Consider the following 20647-nt stretch of genomic DNA (forward strand, 5'->3'; position numbering starts at 1 on the left):
GAGGCGCGGCCGCTGCTCCCGAGGCCGTGCCGGGCTCGCGTCCCCACAGCCCGGCCCTGCTGCTCCGCGGCCCCACTCGCGCACTTACCCCCTTCAGCCGTCCGTCTCCTACTGCAGCTCTGCACTTTTCCTACTGTCATTAGCTACATGCACAACCACCTTTCACAGTGACAGGTGGCTGGCCTGGTGACTGCTTCAGACGCAACTGGAGAAATTATTACTAATAAACACAATAAAAAATAGGCCCGCCCGTTCTTATTTGTAAAGAATGTCTTCTATTCTTTAAAGAAGTTTTTGCATTTCACCCCATTTCTTCTATTTTTGCCCCAGAGAGTCCATGACATTTAATTCTGGAAACAAGGGAGCAGCCACCCACCTCTGATAACTCAGCCCTTCACAGGAATAAAATGCTTCCATGATTTCCACTAGAGGAAAAGTAAACTTCTATAAAGTTTGCAGAACAACGTCTTGTGAGGGGCAGGCAGAGATGCAGATATTTGCATTTCCTAAACAATATGAACAAAAGCAGTTACAGGGTTTTGAAATGACCCTGACCTGAATTCTTGCTGTATACACTGCTAGAGTTTATGACCTAAAAGTATTCACAACTTGACTGTGGAGTCAACTTCCTTCACCTTCCTCATTTTTTACCCAAGTATCTTTCAACACAGGCACAGGTTTTCCATTTCAAGCACAAACTTCTTTTTTTTATACTTGAACATTCTGCATTCTCTTCTGCTGTCAGACAACAGAGGCATGTGTGATAAATGCTCTGGTACCTGCACTGTTTGCTCAACACCAGTGGCTGAATCCCTCTGTTCTCATTTCCTGCAGTCATGCAAAAAAAAAAAAGAAATTATCCCAAGCAGCATTAATCCCTGGCACACAAGGAGCAGACCATTCCCCAACCACCATGCAATATCCAGCAGAACAGACACGAAACATTATTCTTTCAGCTTCTTCAGTCATGCTACCACCTGGCATCTGCTTCAGAGGAAATATTAACCACTCTGGAAAAGGGGAATGTCTTTCTGGGAAGCATCTAGGTGAAACTGCTCTATGGCTTCTTTGTCCTGGCTTGGAATAGCTCTTTCCATTCAATTCAGCACCAGTGAGACATCCCATGGGAACTCTTTTACTTCTCTCTTCTAGAGCAAGGGATAGCTTAGAACCTAAAATAGAAAGCTTGTTAAAGACAGTGGTAACACAATAAACAGCACTGCTTGTCACTGAGTGTTTTCTCTTGGGGTATTTCACTTCAGGCTAAATATGACAAGCAGATCAACACAATTCTAAATCTCAAATCTGTCAACGATATCTTGGAGTATTTCTCTCCCTCTCCTCATAAAATGTCAACATATTTTATTCTCCACCTCAAAAATCAAACAACAACTTTAAGTTTTTATATGATCACTTGGTTTCAATTTTCTTAGGAATTCTTTGGTACAGACTGTGTAACATGACAGTGTACAACATCTTGCATGGTAAAATACAGCTCTTAGAAGGCAACATGACAACAAAATTCACTATTCCATTCCCAACAGCTGCTATGCTTATTTTTAATAAGGGGCACGTTCTTCCTTCTTTTGCAAGTCGCACTGTCCAGTTGTGGATCACTGCAAGTTACTTGTCAGGATCTTGGAATTTCCTGTGTATTAATGAGTGCTGTCCCACTGAACAAGTTCATGTGCTATCCACGAGGGAAAAGCTAATGAAATATTAACCATTCCATTATGTCCTTGTGCACAACAATAAAGGGAATAAGTGTAATTTATCTGGATATGAGGTAAGGAAGCATTCAGAGAGCAGCTTTTACTCCCTTTGAAGCTGCTCCTCAGCAAACAACTGACCAGATCCATCCCAATCCCACGGACTCAGCTGACACTGAGGAGCCTCAGGAACCCCTTGCCTACATTGCCATGTGCTTTCCCAGGTCTGCAACTGCACATGCAAGGGTCAGGTCAGTACAAAACAGCTGGAATGTTTGCTGTTCAGTTCAAACCATTTGCTCCTATAATATCCTCCAAATGTGCCAGGGATTAAATCAGCCTCCTGTCAAAATCACTGTGAAGGCTTCATCCAAATTAGCCAGTTACCTTTGCTACTCTGAGTACCTCTCAGACAATGAGAAGTTCCTGGAAAAGAGACTCTCAAGCCAAGCACATTATTCCTGCACCTTTCAGCAATTTTAAATTGCAAATTTAATCCTATTATAGATAAACCCCAGAGGTCTCGATACAGGCAACAATCCCCCAACTATTCCTACTATTTAACTTCATTACAATTTATCCACATCATCTGAATATCCTCAGCTCAACTCCAAGTATCCAATTAAACCCACAGAAAAAGAACTGTTAAACATGGCACGAGAACGTTTTGTATCAAGCAGAGGATTAGTTTTATTTCAGGCATGAGAAATTCAAGGCCAGATTTCTCAAGAATACAATTCATTTGGAAAAAAAAAAAAATTGCCATTAGCATGTGGTACCAATGTTTCTCCTCTCCTCACACAGTTTATTGCACACATTTCTGTCCAGTGCAAACAGAACAGGGGTGAACAGCACAATGACAGACAAACTAAGACCTGCAAATATAAAGAGTTATTACAGATAAAATGAACAGGAAATGTGATTCCATGACCCGTAAAAATAGAAATTTTCATCACATCTGGAGTTAACAGTCAAAAATTGACAGTACCAAAGAGGAGTATAAATTGCATTAGGCACTCTATTAAATGGAACAGTAGGAAAAAACACAGGACTTAGAAGAAGAACTTGAAGAACATTAGAAAGGTTAAGGCATTACTGCAGGCTTCATATCCAAGCAGCTACAGAAAGGGCACCTTTGGGTCAGGGGAGTTTTTCATCTCTTCTTCACCTGCAAAGCAAGAGGCAACCTCATTATTCCTTTCATGGAGACAGTTTGCTAATTGAAGGCCTGCCTGTTAACCACAGCTATTTCCATTCCACAAACACACTGAGCAATGGTCAAGAAGTGGACATAATTCGTCTGTGTGGATGTTTTCTTGGCAGTTTCATTTCTGAAGTTAGTTTCATTTCTGCAAGTAGTTTTAGTTACATTATAAGCTGGTAGAACAACTATTTCCCTCAAATGTTTTCACTGCTGTAACAGCACCCAGTGAGCTGGATGACAGCCCTTCTCCACTTGCACAAAGACAGTTCCTGCTCTGAGAACACAGCCTGTGAATTCACCAAGCCAAGGAGAAAAGGCAGTGTTGGATCACAGTTTGGAATAGTGCACAGCCTGGATTTACCACGGCTACAGAGCTCTGTGTGCTCTTACACGCTGCCATCCAAGCCATTACCTTGGTGATGTATCAACTGAATTGCTATAAAATCATCCCCTGGATGGGAGGGAGACTGCCTGAAAACACAGAGCAAACTTGTGGAATTTGGCACAGATCAATCAAGCCAGCATATGCAGAGTTCCTCAGCAGAACACGAGGAGCTCACTGGAGCATTTTCAGGCTGCTCAGTTAAGTAAAATGGGTTTGCTTTAATCATCCTTATTTTTAAGGATCTTTCTACTTTGGGAGTTAGCACTTCATTTTCTTTGCATTTCCCATACTAATCCACCCAAACCTCTACTGAAAGGAACAGGAGGCAGAAACAAGTATAGTACATGTCCCCTGAATGCTGGAAAAGCACAGCTGAAAATCCAGAAATAACTGGTTGCTACACTGATGGGAATCCATGCAGTGTCAGAGAGATATCCCAGCTCTTATCAGATGGAATCTCACTCACAGCTCCTGTCTAAGCACAAACTCCACAGGAGCAAGGACAGGACGTGGAGCACCTCAGCCCTGCAACAGCACTCAAACAACACTGCAGTGGGTGTGACCTGGGACAGCACATTTCAAGCAACAAAGAACAGATATCTGAGGATTATTATATGTTTTCACTTTTCTAAACCTTTCTTTTTCAGAGACAACAACCTTAATTTTATTCCAAAATCAAGCCAATAAAATCAGATGAAAGGTTAAAACAAACTCCTTCATGTAACAAAACAGCGTGTGCTATGCAGGGCTGAAATGCTCCATTAATAAGTTTTAAAATTACTGCTCCTCAGAAACTCTGCAGTCAGTTTCAAACACACAAGTTCCCTCTCTTCCTTGGTACAAATTTATCTCCAGTTCTCTGGAAAATCCTTCACTGGTTCTGTCAGCAGGAGTCCAGAGCTTGTGTCTCACCTCCTGCCTGTCCTTGCCGGTTTCAACACACAGACTCTGAAACCCAATTTTTATGTCCAGATAACTCCAGTTTCAGATCCCAGGCAACTGAATCATCCTATGGGATTCAGGGATCTTTGTGCCCATTACCAAAACACACTGTTCTCTGTTTTAGCTAACTAATTATATGTTAGCACCCAAGCAGTGAAAATGCTCCTAGGAAATTCTGCTTGACTGACTTGGCTAATTACAGGCCTGGAGTTGAAGCAGGGCCAAGTCTACCTTTAGCTTCTGCTTGGTGCTTAAAAGGAGCTGCAGACACACACACAGGCCCAGCCTGACAACATCCCAGTTCACAGGAAGCCTTTTCTGAAACTGGGGAGCAAATGCCCAGGACACTTCCCAGGAAGCATTTAACAGAGCTATAACATCAACTGTCACTGCCTGCTGCACTGAGCTGAGACTGTGTTGTACAAGGACAAAAAAAAAAAGTGTTTAATTATTCAGTTACCGGCTTAAAAACTATAATCATGGTTGCTTGTTTCCACATTTCCTTCATTTGAATCTTCAATTCCAAATGCTGCCCTCCTGAACAAGCCCAACAGCATCAAGGTACTTTTAGTATAACACTTTATTTTTGCTGGCCCTGTCAAAAGCCCAGGAACTGCAAGAACCACATTCCAGCAGCACTGCCCAGATAGCAACCACCATGCTCAGCTGGGATTAAAGCTGCACACAGGCTGTCATTAAAAACAAAATAAACCATCAAGCTGTGAGCTCAGGAGATAAAGAACATTCTAATGGCAGCTCCCATTCCAACTTCCCAGATGAATGAGGGCAATGCTGTGTTGCCTTGGAAATCAGGACAGGTCTTAGATGAAATGGTAGCAGGCTTGAGGAGAGGTTTAACAATTGGTAAAGATTAGGAAATCCACTTATGTTACCCCAGTTCAATTATATCTTTTTTTGGAATTAATGTTTTCTTCTCCTTACAACCCCCTGAACACAGCACTACACGACAGGAGAGAAAGAAAAATAAGTGTCAATAATTCAGTTCAAGCTTTTCACGTATCCAATCAAGACTAACATCCAAAATGTTCCGTTGCAGCCTACAGAAAGACAGATTTCTCCTACAAAAGAGCTACAGTAGTTTGAGCACACGGCTCACATTACTACTCAATCTCTCCTGAAGCTTTAACACACCAAATATACCAATAAATCTGATCATACTCACCTGCCAATGAACTGCAGCACAGCACAGACATCCTCAAGGCCAGTGGTATCTAAGATACCAGATTGTTTCATTGCTTAACTGCGGCCCAAAGAGAGGGTTGAGTTGAGCCAGAATTGCAATCAGCCAACTGCAAGACACCCCCCCAACCCAACAGAGACAAATCAGCCAAATGACAGCTTGTGACAATGGAAAGGTTGTCCAAACACGAGGACCATCAGAGAAGAAAAGGCTATCTTAGGAAGGTCTAGGTTCAAATAAAAATTCTGCTCAAGCTCATACACAAGGACCAGCCACCAGCAATGAAGTTATGGCACCAAATCATCCTGCAGCTGAAATAGATTGTCCTGTTCAATTGAAAGCAACACAAAACCACCTGACAGCATTGCCCTCACACCTCTCTTTTGACAGCAAAGTGTTTTGAGACACATGAAACTCAGGTATTTGGGAGCTCAGAAAATGGAAACATAAAAGAGACAGACCTTTTTTCAGTGCCTTTGAAGCATCCTTTAAACAACAACCTCTGAGAAACATCCTCTCTCTCATTTGCTTCTCAGTGCATGACAGACATGGGATATTTTTCAGAGACTTAACAAAAGTGAATTTAAACCTGGCACAGAGGTCAAGTAACAGGGACCTGAAGCAAAAGGGTACAAAAGAACACCAAAAAAAAAGACCAAAAAAGAACCCCACAAGAACAACCCCAATATGACACAAACCCCAGATCATCAGCACAGCAGCCTTGTCACTGGAGCAGAGCACAAACTAACACTGCAGAAGCCATGGCCAGAACTGAGAACAAGAGGAATGTAGTTTGTGGAAAATATCCAGGAAAGCTAAACAGAAATAAATATTCCACTCTTAAAAGATATATTTGCTTTATAAACGTTATAAGAATCAGAAAAAGCAATGGATGCTTCCATGGATTTAAATCTATGTTAAATACTAACTATATAAACACATTTAGTGAACACACTGGCTCATCTGTCTGCTATTTCTAGAATGCTTTGTAAGGAGGAGAAAAAGCAGAGCAGCTTTGTAATGGGAGCTGCCACAAATGTATCAGAGTGCTTAGGCAGTCATGGAAAATTCCACACAAACCTTGATGCTCTGACCAGCAAACCAAGTGCAGGTCGGCTGCCTGCAACAGCCACGGGCAAAAGATGTGGGTCAGACTTAAAGAAAACACATCAATCCTCCTCAAATTTACCAATATTTTTTTGCAATGCCCCTTTCAGTTTTGCACGGGGTAGAACCCCAGCTAAAACAAGGAGCTGAGCCTGCAGCAGTCCATCAGTCACACAAGCCTTGGAACACGTAGCAGGCTCTACAAAGGAATTAAAACATCAGCAAGACACCACTGAGAACAGCCAAAAACCTTTCGGTTGACACGTTTCTACTTTGCTGTCCAAAGCAGTGACAACAATGTATTTTGAGACCATGATGTTACATCTACTTAAGGGAAAAGCAAATTAGCTCTTAAAATTATCAGGGAATTTCTTTTGTGAGGGTTAATTTTTCAGATCCAACAGACAGATCCAAAGAGCACTCTGCCATCTGCCTCCAGCATCCTGAAGTAACACAAGTGGGAGGAGGGTAGAACACTAAAAGCCTGTTAAAGCACATTTTTCCTTTTGTCACTGCAGAGCAGGAAGGAACTCCTTGCACGAATCTCTCACCTCTCGCTGCTTCCCGAGCTCAGGCCCAGCATGGCTGTGAATTAAAGGAGCTGGGAGCACACTGAGAAGCTCAGCCTGTGGAAGCAGGCTTTGGGAAAAGCAGCGTGGAGGTTTCTAAAGGCGTTTGTTGGGGCCGTGCTGGATACCCGAGCTCGGAGCCAGGGCGGCACTAGGGCAGCAGCACGTTCCTCCCCCCTGCCCTGCGAGGGCTGAGGAATTTAAAGCAGTTGTTAGGCTGCAACTGCCTCGCATTCAAGGTAAGTCATGAAAAGCTTTTCCCATGTTTTGCTTAAGTGATGCTGCTTTATGCAGTGATCCAGCGTGACAACACACAGCAGAACGCAGCATTCAGAGTAAAACAAACCTCTGTATCCAAGATGCAATGTTCCAGAGCTGCTGAAAGCAGGTGTGGCATTCGAGCCACCCACAGGTCCTTACATTCTACCAGATCCCACTTAGAACAGTGACTGTTAATTATCCAGCTCAGACAAGGAAATTAAAGTCCCTTCTGTTGTACCAGAGAGATTTTTTTAAAAGGTCTTCCCACCACAACTGCCATCTGTCTGTGCTCGTGTTACAAATTAAGGTCCTGCTATCTCTGTTTAAATGTCAATTTGGGCATCCATATTTTAATCCTGTTAGAATCAGTAGCAAATAATACGATTTTCCAAGCACCCTGTCCTCTGTTAGGACATGATGACACTGTTCAGGAACTGCTCTGTGCACAGCAAAATAGATTTAGACTCTGACAGTACCTCCCAATATGGTGTAACCTCTAATTTCTGCAGCAGTATCTCCTTGGACTTTGCCTTAGATTTTAAGAGGTTCCTGGGAACGGTTTATTCTTCAAAAGGCCGCTGGGTACAGGACCTGTACACAAATTAGATGCAAATATCTTCCACAGAACAACCAAATGAATCCCATGTAATCAATATGGTTATTCAAAATTATCACTGTTAAATCTAAATACAGAAGAAACAGCTTTAAGTTGAAATATGATTGACTTCAAATTAATTTGTCAATTTGTCAAACAAATGGTGTTTAATGAAGACAGGAAATTGTTTTTTCCCTACTTTCAACTAGGAAGGTAACTCAAAGAGCACAAAAGCAGGTCTAGCAGAGACTAAACAGCTGTACAGAGGAGCACAGAACAGCACCAGCCACTGCTAAGGACACACAAATACCCGGGACAGCAGAAATTATTTTAATCCTAACATAGCTAATGAAGAAATCCCAGGAATAATTCTTTGGGCTTCTTTCAAGGCTGGTATAAAAAATTAATCATTTTCTTTAGCCACCCAAAATTAAGGTCTTAAATGTTTTCAGTACCTCCTCCCCCAAAACAAAAAAAAAGCAAGAACAATAAACTTCCACATGTTTGAATAAAACAGAGGAAAAAGGTTGGACCAGATCTTTTGAGGTCCTTTCCAAACAGGGCTGTTCTGCAATTTAATACAGAATAAATGAGCAAATAAAAAGAGAAAGACTGTGTGATGAGGCAAGTTCTGCCTTGGAACACGATGAGAAAAATCTGCTTTTTGTTGCATTCTGGCAAGCAGACACTACAAATGCAATTTATGTGGTTGGGTACAACTACCAAGGGTTGAATACATTCTAAGATTTTGCTGCTTTTTTTTTCCCCCCAAAGTATAATTGGAGAAAGCCAAAGGAAATTTAGCTTACAGAAAACAAGTTAGAGCCCACAAAATTACCAAAGAACCCCTGGATGTGCAAAAGAGCAGTTTATAAAACATGTAGGCTTTATAATGGGTCTGTTTAGATAAAATAATCAACTAAACCTACAAGTCACATACCACTGTACATTTGAAGAGTTCACAGAATTTAGCCAAAAGTTAAGAAATTCTACAACAGGCACATTTCACAGAGGATGCTGCAGATGCCACATGGCCTCTACTTCAAGGAAAACTCTCCTTCAAACCATACAGACACCAAACCTCAAGGGTTTTTTAGAAGAGTGGGACATTGCTTCTGTAGAAAAAAACCCAAGTGAGAACTTGAAATTTAAACAGAACCAAAACAAAGCTCAATCCTCCTCCTAATTAAAAACCACCCAACTTACTGTAACATAAATGCAGCAACCCAGTAAAAATCACCAGAAAAGTTGTCCTTTCTTAGCCCAACATTTGGGACCTGTTATGAGACTGGGCTGCTACAAACTTCATGTGCAGGGCAAGGAGACCTTCACAGCACTGAGATTCCCAAATTACATTCCCAAATTCAAGATGCTTGCACAAATTCTCAAATTTCTATATCCACTCAGCAAAACTTAAAGTTTAAAACTGCTGTGGATACAAAACAGACCCAAGTTTGCTGGACTTTTACAGTTAAGCAAGAGTGAATTCTTAAGAGTTCACATATCAAATACTTTGAACAGAAATAAGTTTTGTGGAGTATAAACTGATACTAACCCTGAATATCACATTATTAACCTAAACCAAACCTGTGCTACTTGTACCACAGTCTAACCCTACAGGCCTCTCCTGGAACATGTCAACACTGAGATGCACTTCTCTAAATATTCATTTTAAATTCATTTGAATAGCATAAATAATGCCTAAATAGTTCAAGAAAGTACAAATACTACTCAGGTTTGAATGGAACTCCAAATAATTTTTATAACAAGTTAACCCTTAAGATCAAACCAGACTTGTACCACTTTACTCTCCATAACAAATTCTTTCAAAGTTATTTCTGCATAGTAGTTTTTTTTTTTTACAAGATCAATCTTTAAAAAGAGAGAGAGAGAGAAACACAAGCAAGCTTTGTCTTGCAGTCTCCAGCTACAGCTGCCTTAAATCCTGATAAAAAACCATTATATGAAGAGCTCTCAGCAAGTCACTTTGTAATTGCTACTACATCTCCTACAGAAAGGAGGAGGCAGCCTCAAAATACACTGTGCATTTAAACAGAAATTGTCTTAATATATCGAAGTCTCACTAAAAAACCCACCATGCAGCAGCTTTTCCACCCACCACTCTACCAGATTTTCAGAATATTCAAGGAATCTAAAAGCAAAACTCTTCAGTGGGTTTGAGTTAGTATTACCTCAGAATTAAATATAAAGTGGAAAGGAAAAAGGCAAAAAAAGCCTAAGAATCAGGAAAATCTAGAATTGACCAAGTGTCATTATACTTGTGAGCAAATGAGGCAGTGAACTGGAGAGGAGGAGCAGCCAGGCCATGCAGAGGACAGGTCACAGTTATGTGTCAGAGGACACAGGAGGAATTCAGGTTCCTTTTAATTCAGCATTTTCCAATGGGAAAATTTCTTCAGCACACTGAAGGTCTATAGAACTCAGAATTTCCAGAGCTGTCAAAGAACGAATCTAAATCTCTGTGACACATTCAAAAAGCTTCTAACTGCTCTGAGGCTGTAAAAAAGGAACTGGTGGTTACAACAGGAGTGGGCCTTGCTTAAGAGGCAGGACATTATTTGTACTTACAACAGGTAGCAGCAAACAGCACAGGTCACCAGCATGGTGTTGATAACTCTGCCAAGAGGAAGGAGAAATGTGATCAGGTGTGGTGTTGTGACTGACCACAAGATCCACAGAGGAAAACCCCACAGCAAACAAGGACAAGTTTAACTGTGATCATATGAAAGATGACTCAACGTGAATGTTCTGGCTTCTTCCAGCTGAGTGAACTGCAGAGGCTCAGATCTGCAGGACTGACACAGCTCTGCCAGTTTACAGCTGCGTTTAACACAATCACTGTGGACAGCAGCAAAATCTGATGCAGTGTCCTTCACATTAGTGAACCACTGAGGCTGGATGCACACAATAGATGCTTTCTCCATTTAGCAGAATTCTACTTCAAGAAAGTTTTAGTGTCAAATCGTCACTTTTAATTTTATGTGATGAATGAGGAGTCAACAAATGGAATACAAAATAAAACCTCAAAGCTGTAGTGTAAAATTTTCCTTTCTTGGTGAAACACAGCTGTGTCAGAAACCACTGGAAAGCTGAAAAGAAGGAAGAACCAAGCTCTTGAAACTGAGAATGGTAAAACTGCAGCTACACACACACAGATGGGCTTGAAACTGGAGGAGAGGAAATGAGATTTTCTAACAGTGATCCCTGCAGCTCATGGAACTCGGTGGTAAAGTGGTTTGTTTTTTTTTTTTTTTATTTTAAATTATAAAAAGGCATTTCCATCTATGTATTTCCTCTCCCAACTGAGTAACAAAACCTCATTGTAGGTGAGTAACTTCTGTTGGTGAGGCACAGAATTCCCACACTTCCATGCCTGGAAGCCATTTTATTCCAAGGTATTTCTGAGGACAGGCACATTTCCAGGCATGAAACACACATCAGGCTTGAAAGTTAGGCAGGAAACATCAGAGCTTGAGGAATATTGAGGGTTTAGATAGAGAACTGAGAGAAAGGACAGTTGGTACCTGTGGAGTACAGGGAGTGTCAGAGAGAGGAAGAGAGATTAAGAAGCCATTATCTCCTAGAGAAAAGAGAAAGACAAAAACTTGTCTGCTTTTTAATCAGAGCAGCCACAACCACTGCAGGAAAAACCTGAGCTTAGAAGCCCTGCTGTTGTCCTCAGCTACAAGGGCACCACACACGTTTAACCCAGAAACCCACCACTGCAGCCTTTCCAGTCTCACCCAGTGGGAAACCAGAGGGCGGTGGAGTAAGCTAGGAAAGGTCAAGTAAGGAAAGAAAGAGGAAGTTGTTGCTCAAATACCGCCTGACAATGAACCACCTTGACACAGGACGTTCCGCCTGCAGAGGTTTCACAGAATGGTTTGGGTTGGAACAGACCTTAAACCTCATCCAGTTCCACCCCCTGCCACGGGCAGGGACACTTTCCATTATCCCGGGTGGCTCCAAGCCCCATCCAGCCTGGCCTTGGGCACTGCCAGGGATGAGGCAGCCACAGCTGCTCTGGGCACGCTGTGCCAGGGCCTCAGGGGAAACCCAAACCCGCGAGGGGCTCTGGGGTTCTGCTCCGGCAGCCGCAGGGGCGGCTGTTCCGCTGCACCTCGGCCGGGCCCGGGCCCGTCCGTGCTGCGCCAGCGCCGCGCCCGCAACCGGGCCCGGGCAACCTCCGGGCGCCTCAGGGCTCCGGGGCCGCCTCCGCCGGGGCCTCCCCCCACACCCGCGGGCGACGGAAGGGAAGGTGCCCGGTGCCCGCCGCCGCCCGGTCACTCACCCGCGGTTCGGCCCCTTGGGTACGAGCCAGGGCAGGACGCCGCCGACCACCCCCCAGAACACGCTCATGACGATGATGGGCACCGCCAGGCCGCCGTACGCCATGGCCGCGCTCTGAGGGGAGCGGCGGCGGTGCCTCCCGCCACGCCCCGCCCGGCGCCCGCCAATCAGCGCCCGCCACGTCACCGGGCCCGGCGGGGGCGCGCGGTGCGGGAGCCACGGGGCCGCGGGAGCGCGCGGTGCACGTGCAATAGGATCGGGGCTGTGATGGGATCGGGACTGCGATGGGATCGGGACTGTGATGGGATCGGGACTGCGATGGGATCGGGGCTGTGATGGGATCGGGGCTGTGATGGGATCGGGGCTGCGATGGGATCGGGACTGCCATGGGATCCGGGCTGTGATGGGATCGGGGCTGTGATGGGATCGGGGCTGCGATGGGATCGGGGCTGTGATGGGATCGGGACTGCGATGGGATCGGGGCTGCGATGGGATCGGGGCTGTGATGGGATCGGTACTGCGATGGGATCGGGGCTGCCATGGGATCGGGACTGTGATGGGATCGGGACTGTGATGGGATCGGGGCTGCGATGGGATCGGGACTGCGATGGGATCCAGGCTGTGATGGGATCGGGGCTGTGATGGGATCGGGACACTGATGGGATCGGGGCTGTGATGGGATCGGGGCTGCGATGGGATCTGGGCTGTGATGGGATCGGGGCTGTGATGGGATCCGGGCTGTGATGGGATCCGGGCTGCGATGGGATCAGGACACTGATGGGATCGGGGCCGCGATGGGATCTGGGCCGTGATGGGATCGGGGCTGCCATGGGATCAGGACTGCGATGGGATCAGGACTGCCGCAGGATCACCAGCCCGGCCGGTGCTCCCCAGCCCCATCCCCATCAGGCTGCCGGGTACGGGGACACGAAGCTCCTGCTGGGTAAGGGCTGGCTCTGAGCTCCTCAGGGAATTGGGGATGTGGGACACGATCCCACAGGGCAGCTCCGCACCTGGAAAGGTCCCGGTAGTGAACAAACCTCACGGAATTCCTCAAACACCCACTCAAGGTGAAGAAATTTTGTGCTAAGCAGCACAAGCTGGAGGGACAAAACCTCTGAGCCTTCAGGATCGCTCACAGTCCACCTAAAGCATGGCTTCTAAAACTATGTTCTCCAATTGCCAGCATCCTCTTTTTTGGATTCCATTGTTGTTCAGGCAGCTGAATTTCTTTCCCTCTGTGGCAGCAATTAGAGGGCCACTCGCTGAGCCAGTAAATTCACCAAACTGCAGGGCTGTTTTCAACATGCTGCAGTAGCTCTCAGTCAGGTACAAAGTGCCAGGAAAGATCTCTCACAGAAAATTCATCCCAAATAGCATCACCAACAGCACCGAGACTGCTTCACCCCATCCCTTCCCAAACCAGTCAGCTCTGCCTCGTGAGCACTGCTCATAAATCTCTTTGTCCTCATTACCCAAATTAATTACATATACAGTGCACAGAATGAACATGTTAATATTAAAAAAACCATGGCACATCTAATGAAGAGACAGAAACACAATGACTGTTAAGATGGATGTTTCAGAATTGCACTGCTCTTTCAGGTTGGTTGAAGCATTTCTTTACAGGGAAAAAATGTTTTTCTCAACAGTAAAAACAGGTACAAAAAGCTTTTAATTTAGTGTATTTTTTACAAAGTCGAAAGAAAAGCAGGAATATTTAAATGCTGAGCAGGACACATCAATATTTTTGAAAGAAGACACACAACAGGTTGAATTTTAGCAGGTTTTTAATGGTGTCAATCAGGAAACCACCTATTCCTGCATCTTCTCGATTGTCTCCTCCTTGTACTTGCCCTTCTCCTTGCCAACCTGGCGGGACTTGGCTTTGCGCTCCAAGATCTTCTTGCGGTCCTTGTCCAGCTTTAGCCTGGTGATCACCACCTGGAGAGAGCACAGGGAGTTCAGGCTCCCTGTCCAGAGGGAAGGGCAGCAGCCAATCCCAAATCCACCTGAGGCACAGCACAGAGCTGATCCCACCAGCCAAAGCTGGCCTTGGACACTTCCAGGGACAGGCACAGCTTCTCCAGGCACCCTTTGCCTCACCACCCTCCCAGGGAAGAAGAATTTATCCAACAATTCCTGTTCCTGCCTCCTCAAACTGGCAAAGAAATTCATGTGCTGGTATTACTGAAAGCACTATCTGGAAAATAGAACTAACAATCAAATCCTAGAAATGCCATATAGGCACAAACTTTCTCCTTAATTCTTGTGCATTCAGGTCCCAATTGTAATTCCCACCTCTTTGCCCAGGAGAGGTACAAAGTGTTCACACAGTGCAAGCCTGTAACAAAACATCCCTCTGCTCTCTGCATTAATAACCAGAATCTTTATGCAAAGCTTTATTGAGGTCTAGTTCCCAATTAATGAAAATTTTCCCAGAGTGAAGAACCAGCAGAAAATTCTGTTTCTCTCACTGCTATTCAGCACACAGATACATGCACTGGCTCCACCACAATGTCACCTTGTCAGATATTGTTGCTGCACACAAGTCGTGATGTTTTGGAATAATTCTGCCCTGCCTCTGCTGAACACACCAACCATTTACACCAGAAAACCTGTTACAACTGGATTTTTTCCACCAACACTTCCATCTTTGTGCCCACGTGGCAAGGCTGAAGCAGACTGAATTCATCTGCTTCAAACCAGGTTTTGTCAAGTTCTTGTGTTTAGTTTGAAATGTTTCCTGTTATGATCTAAACAGGCTATGCCTGGTTTTCACCAGCTCTAAATACCTCAGGCTAAACCCAGGTTCAGAAGAATTCAGTTCACAATTTCCTAAAGAACAATCATAATTCTGAACATCTATTTAAGCCTCTCCAGCACCTCCTCATCCAGTGTTAGTGCCACACAGCAAAGATGAGAGATGGTTTTAAGTGATCCATTTTGTGCTTTGAAACCATTAGTCTCTTCAAAGATGAATTTTAGCAAGATTCCAAAGTTTCTACTCCTAGAAACAATGAGGAGTTTGTGGTTTCAACTCACATCTCTGCTCATGACACACTAACATTTCCTTGAGGCAGCATCTCCACAGAACCCCACAATGGTTTGGGTGGGAAGGGACCTTAAAGCTCATCCAGTTCCACCCCTGCCACGGGCAGGGACACCTCCCACTGTCCCAGGCTGCTTCCAGCCCTGTCCAACCTGGCCTTGGGCACTGCCAGGGATCCAGGGGCAGCCACAGCTGCTCTGGGCACCTGTGCCAGGGCCTGCCCACCCTCACAGGGAAGGATTTCTTCCCAACATCCCATCTAACCCTGCTCTGCCAGTTGAAGCCATTCTCCTGTGTCCTGTCCCTCCAGGCCCTTGTAAAATTCTCTCCCCATCTTGTTGGCTCCTCCAGGCACTGTGAGGCCACAGTTGTGTCACCCCAAAGCTTCTCCTCTGCAGGTGAACACTCCCAGCTCTCCCAGCAGAGCTGCTCCATCCCTCTGATCCCCTGGTGCCTCCTCTGGGCTCTCTCCAGCAGCTCCAGCTCCTTGCTGTGCTGGGTCAGCTCTGCAGGTGGGACTCACCTGAGGGGGCACAGGGGCACAACCCCCTTTGCTGCTGCCCACTGGGGATCAGCCCAGGGCATGGGGGTCCAGCTGGGGTGCAGCTCTCACCCACCAGCACCCCCAGATCCTTCTCCTCCATCTGCTGACCCAGGTGCATTCCCACCAGTTGGTAACAAGTCCCACCCAATCCCAGAGCAGCCATCTGTCCCCAGCTCTGCTGGCAGGTGCCAGCCCCAGGTGCCAGCCCCAGGTGCCCCCGTACCTTGCTGGGGTGGATGCCCACGTGCACGGTGGTGCCGTTGGCCTTCTCGCGCTGCACGCGCTCGATGTAGATCACGTACTTCTTCCTGTACACCTGCACCACCTTCCCGATCTGCTGGCCCTTGTAGTGTCCCCGCACCACCTGCACACAGCACACACACACTGAGCTCCAAAACCAGCCCTGGGGCAGCCAGCCCATCTCACACCTGTGGCGTTCACATCCTCTGCACAGACAGACACAATTCTGTATCTCGGGATTGCACAGAGAGAAGAAGAGAAAACAATCTTTATCTCTGCCCCTTTGTTTTGCCCATGTGGGATGTGGTGTGGGGATTGTTCACCTGCAGGGATTGCAGGGCTGGATTCTGGTGAAGGTTGTTTGGGGTCAGTGACCAGTGGGGTCCAGCTGTGTCAGGCTCTCAGCAGAGTCACAGTTTGAGTGAGTTAGGTAAATAAGAAACAAGTATGTAGAATAGGATAGTATCTCTTTAAATAATATATTAATGTAATATAGCATCGTTTTAATAAAGCCATCCTTCAGCCTTCTGATCTGGAGCCAGACATCAGCATTTCTTCCCCACATCCGGAGCTCACCACATTTTTACTACACACAACCCATGGCTGAATTACCCAGCTGAGCTGCTCAAGCCACAAACAATTTCAGCATTACCAGCATGGAACACATCATAGATCAGGATTGTGCTTCTCCCCCACTTTCTCTGCAGCAAACCCTAATGAGGGAGCTCTGCAGCTGTGCAGCTAAGTTCCAATTTTTAACAGTTTTTATCCTAATTTTTCACCTATCATTGTGTTTTATATAAAAAAGCCACTTAGCTTGGGCTCATTTCTAATCCAATCTTCCAAATATCACAGGTAGCAAACAGTCTATAAAAAAGAAACAATTCTCTGCTTTGTGCTTTATTGTTGAAGTTCTCATTTCAGCACAATGATCAGTGCACGTGGCTGAAGTGCAGCAGAATTGCCAGCACACTTGTGCTCCTGCTATCATCCTTGTCACTGAAGTGAATCTGAGAAACACCTGACAGCCCAAGTCATGAACTGATTAACTTAGACCATTCCTGCCATGCTGAGGGCACCAATATGAGTTTCATCCTTCCCTTTTCCACATGAAAACAGGATCCCAGAGTGGGCTGGCTTGGAAAACGCTTCCAAGATCATCAAATCCAAGTGATGCCCCATCCCCACCTTGTCCCCAGCCCAGAGCACCGAGTGCCACCTCCAGCCCTTCCTGGGACGCTCCAGGGATGGGGATCCAAACCTCCCTGGGCAGTTCCAAGGCCTGAGCACCCTTTCCACGGGGAAATTCCTGCTGCAAACTCCTCGGGGAGAAGCTCAGGTGCGGCAGGGCAGTACCTGGACCTCGTCGTCCTTGCGGATGGGCATGGAGCGCACGTTGTACTTCTGCCGCAGCTCCTTGGACAGCGGCGAGGACATGATTTTCCTGCGGATGTGGGAGGGGGCATTGAAGTGCCTTTTGCGGTTCTTGCTGCGGTCCGAGGTCACAAAGGGGTTGAACTTCATTTTGGCTGCACAAAAATAAAAAAAAAAAAAGAAAAACCCCAGCAGTTAGAGAGGGACACACACACACACTACAACCCGGCACCCACGCCCACAGATCCGCCGCGGCATTAAAAAGCAATTTCAACTGTTTTTAATCCCACCGCTGGTCAACAAATCCTGATATCCCGGACTCCAAAGAAGCTGAAGCCTCTGCCCTGACTGACACACGCGCACACCAGACCGTTCCTCCCGCTCTCGGCGCTCAGGTTCTTATGAACCTGGATGCTGCCCTGCAGTCACACCGCTCTCCCTCACATCCAGCTCTAAAAATGTGTATTTTGGGCTTGCAGAGAGAACTCGCTCTGCTCCAGCACCTCCAGTAACGCTCCTCACCGCAGGGAACGGGTAACACGTCTGCAAATCCAAGAGAATTCTGGCCTTTCCTAAACTTTTAACAGCTGCGCTACGGCATTGCCTGTCAGGGCACCGCTGATCCTGATAGCACAGGATAAATTAAACCAAGGATAAATTAAATTAAATTAAATTAAATTAAATTAAATTAAATTAAAGGGTGGCTTTGCTCAACTCCCCAGCTTTTACGTGCACCCCCCATGCGGGCTGGGCTGCGTTAACTCCGTAATGCACCAGGAAGGCGCAGCCCGAAGGAGGCCCGAGCTCTCCCCGTCCCGCAGCCCCGGGCGGGCTCCCGGCCACCCGAGCCCCCTCCCGCTCCCCGCCGCTGGCCCGCGGAGGCCCGGCCGGCCGGAGATGGCCGCGGATGGCCCCGATGGCCGCGGATGGCCGCGGATGGCGGCTCCCGGTGCCTCACCCGCTGCCGCCGCCGCGCCGCCCGCCCGGAAGAGGAGCCAGCAGCGCTTCCGCTTCCGCTTCCGCCTGCGCCGCCGCGGGCACGGAGCCGCGCCCCCTGGCGGCCGGAGGGCAGCGCTGCAGCGGGGACAGACCCGGGATAGAGCCGGGATAGAGCCAGGATAGACCCAGGATAGACCCGGGATAGAGCGGGGACAGAGCCGGGATAGAGCGGGGACAGAACCGGGATAGAGCCGGGACACAGCCGGGATAGAGCCGGGACAGAGCCGGGATAGAGCGGGGATAGAGCCGGGACAGAGCGGGGATAGAGCGGGGACAGAGCCGGGACAGAGCGGGGATAGAGCGGGGACAGAGCCGGGATAGAGCCGGGATAGAGCGGGGACAGAGCCGGGATAGAACGGGGACAGAGCCGGGATAGAGCCGGGACACAGCCGGGATAGAGCCGGGACAGAGCCGGGATAGAGCCGGGATAGAGCTGGGATAGAGCCGGGACAGAGCGGGGATAGAGCCGGGACATAGCGGGGATAGAGCGGGGATAGAGCTGGGACAGAGCCGGGACAGAGCCGGGATAGACCCGGGATAGAGCGGGGACAGAGCTGGGATAGACCCGGGAAAGAGCGGGGACTGACCCGGGACAGAGCTGGGATAGAGCCGGGATAGACCCGGGATAGAGCCGGGACAGAGCAGGGATAGAACCGGGATAGAGCGGGGATAGACCCGGGATAGAGCCAGGATAGGCCTGGGATAGAGCAGGGATAGAACCGGGATAGAGCGGGGATAGAGCCGGGACAGGACAGGGATAGAACCGGGATAGAGCCGGGATAGAGCAGGGATAGAGCCAGGATAGGCCCGGGATAGAGCCGGGGCACATCTCGTGAGTCCCAGGACACAGCTGGGACACCCCTCGGATAGACCCAGGACACAGCTGGCACACATCTGGGCACTGTCCCCGGTGCCCACCTGGGCACCCCCGGCCCGTCACTCCTGCCCTGCTGGTCACCAGCAGCTCCTTCTCTCCATGAATGAGGGTGAAACCGTTCCTGCCCCACCCAGCCCTGTCCCCAGCCCCAAGGGACACCAGCCCCGTGTCCCCCAGCCCCAAGGGACACCAGTGACACCAGCCCCGTGTCCCCCAGCCCAAGGGACACCAGTGACACCAGTCCCATGTCCCCCAGCCCCAAGGGACACCAGTGACACCAGCCCCGTGTCCCCCAACCCCAAAGGACACCAGTGACACCAGCCCCGTGTCCCCCAGCCCAAGGGACACCAGTGACACCAGTCCCATGTCCCCGAGCCCCAAGGGACACCAGCCCCGTGTCCCCCAGCCCCAAGGGACACCAGTGACACCAGCCCTGTCCCCCAGCCCCAAGGGACACCAGTCCCCTGTCCCCCAGCCCCAAGGGACACCAATTCCCCTGTCCCCCAGCCCCAAGGGACACCAGTGACACCAGTCCCCTGTCCCCCAGCCCCAAGGGACACCAATTCCCCTGCCCAGCCCCTGCTCCTGTGTCACTGTCACCTCCATCCCAGCCCCTGTAACCCAGCTCACCTGCACAAACCATTTCCTTTTCAGGTAGCTGTGGCCCTAGTACATATTTTCAGGACACAGGTTCATTTATTCTCAATGAAAATTGGTACAAATTAAGCAATTAATCGGCTTGGTTGGGTTTGGGTTGGGTTTTTTATAAAGACAGGCTGGAAAAGTTTGGGACTGAGTTGCAGCGGGCTGGGATTTGAATAAACACCTTCCCCAGAGCCTTTATTTGTCATTTGCAGACTAAGGGACTTTCAGCACCACCCCATCACTTGTGGAAATGTGAGTTCCAGTCACTGGAACAGGCAGGATTTCTTCCTTCACAAAGATCTGCTTGGCCCACACCAACATAAAGGGAATTGGTTTCTTACAGTGGTGCAGATATCTTGGCCCAAACTCACTGTGCTGTAACCCTCCACTGTTCCATCTTTAAAAACTGCCTCACACACTTATTTCTAAATAGTTATGAAGCAAGGCTAAGTGGACATTAAAGGGGGGAGGGGGGGACAAAATCTGGGTTATTTCATATACCAGGGAGCACTAAAGCCAAACCCAGCAAGTCCCAGGCACGTTCCTTCCACGTTTCCTTAAAAAAAAGGGAGGTTGGGACACTTGGTTCTGTACAAAACTGAGCTCTGAACGTCCAGACATGACTCAGGGCT

At 47.6% G+C, this 20647-nt stretch overlaps 2 protein-coding genes across 2 annotated transcripts; both read right to left on the bottom strand.

The window, feature by feature from the left end:
* Window positions 1-2374: 2374 nt before the first annotated feature.
* Window positions 2375-12432, bottom strand: ATP6V0E1 (ATPase H+ transporting V0 subunit e1). The gene is made up of 4 exons (XM_053956302.1): window positions 12286-12432; window positions 10563-10610; window positions 5424-5550; window positions 2375-2877 (listed from the first exon to the last, which is right to left on the bottom strand). The coding sequence occupies exons 1-3, from the start codon at window positions 12387-12389 to the stop codon at window positions 5457-5459; spliced, it is 246 nt and encodes an 81-aa protein (XP_053812277.1). The 5' UTR covers window positions 12390-12432; the 3' UTR covers window positions 2375-2877; window positions 5424-5456.
* Window positions 12433-14056: 1624 nt separating this feature from the next.
* RPL26L1 (ribosomal protein L26 like 1) lies at window positions 14057-18518 on the bottom strand. Its single transcript, XM_053956300.1, has 4 exons — window positions 18453-18518; window positions 17477-17649; window positions 16104-16244; window positions 14057-14228 (listed from the first exon to the last, which is right to left on the bottom strand). The coding sequence occupies exons 2-4, from the start codon at window positions 17642-17644 to the stop codon at window positions 14100-14102; spliced, it is 438 nt and encodes a 145-aa protein (XP_053812275.1). The 5' UTR covers window positions 17645-17649; window positions 18453-18518; the 3' UTR covers window positions 14057-14099.
* Between the last annotated feature and the right edge of the window lie 2129 nt (window positions 18519-20647).

Source organism: Vidua chalybeata, chromosome 15 (genome assembly GCF_026979565.1).
Source record: "Vidua chalybeata isolate OUT-0048 chromosome 15, bVidCha1 merged haplotype, whole genome shotgun sequence".
In the NCBI taxonomy this organism is placed as follows: Eukaryota; Metazoa; Chordata; class Aves; order Passeriformes; family Viduidae; genus Vidua; species Vidua chalybeata.

What these genes read in the sequence shown, in the direction of transcription:
- ATP6V0E1 (XM_053956302.1), bottom strand. Translation starts at nt 12,389, where the DNA reads ATGGCGTACGGCGGCCTGGCGGTGCCCATCATCGTCATGAGCGTGTTC. An exon ending in CCCAAGGGGCCGAACCGCGG is followed by an intron (nt 10,611 to 12,285) that starts GTGAGTGACCGG and finishes TCCTCTTGGCAG; the next exon opens with AGTTATCAACACCATGCTGG. An exon ending in GCTGTTTGCTGCTACCTGTT is followed by an intron (nt 5,551 to 10,562) that starts GTAAGTACAAAT and finishes GGTGTCTTGCAG; the next exon opens with TTGGCTGATTGCAATTCTGG.
- RPL26L1 (XM_053956300.1), bottom strand. Translation starts at nt 17,644, where the DNA reads ATGAAGTTCAACCCCTTTGTGACCTCGGACCGCAGCAAGAACCGCAAA. An exon ending in GCAAGGACGACGAGGTCCAG is followed by an intron (nt 16,245 to 17,476) that starts GTACTGCCCTGC and finishes TGCTGTGTGCAG; the next exon opens with GTGGTGCGGGGACACTACAA. An exon ending in TGGGCATCCACCCCAGCAAG is followed by an intron (nt 14,229 to 16,103) that starts GTACGGGGGCAC and finishes TGCTCTCTCCAG; the next exon opens with GTGGTGATCACCAGGCTAAA.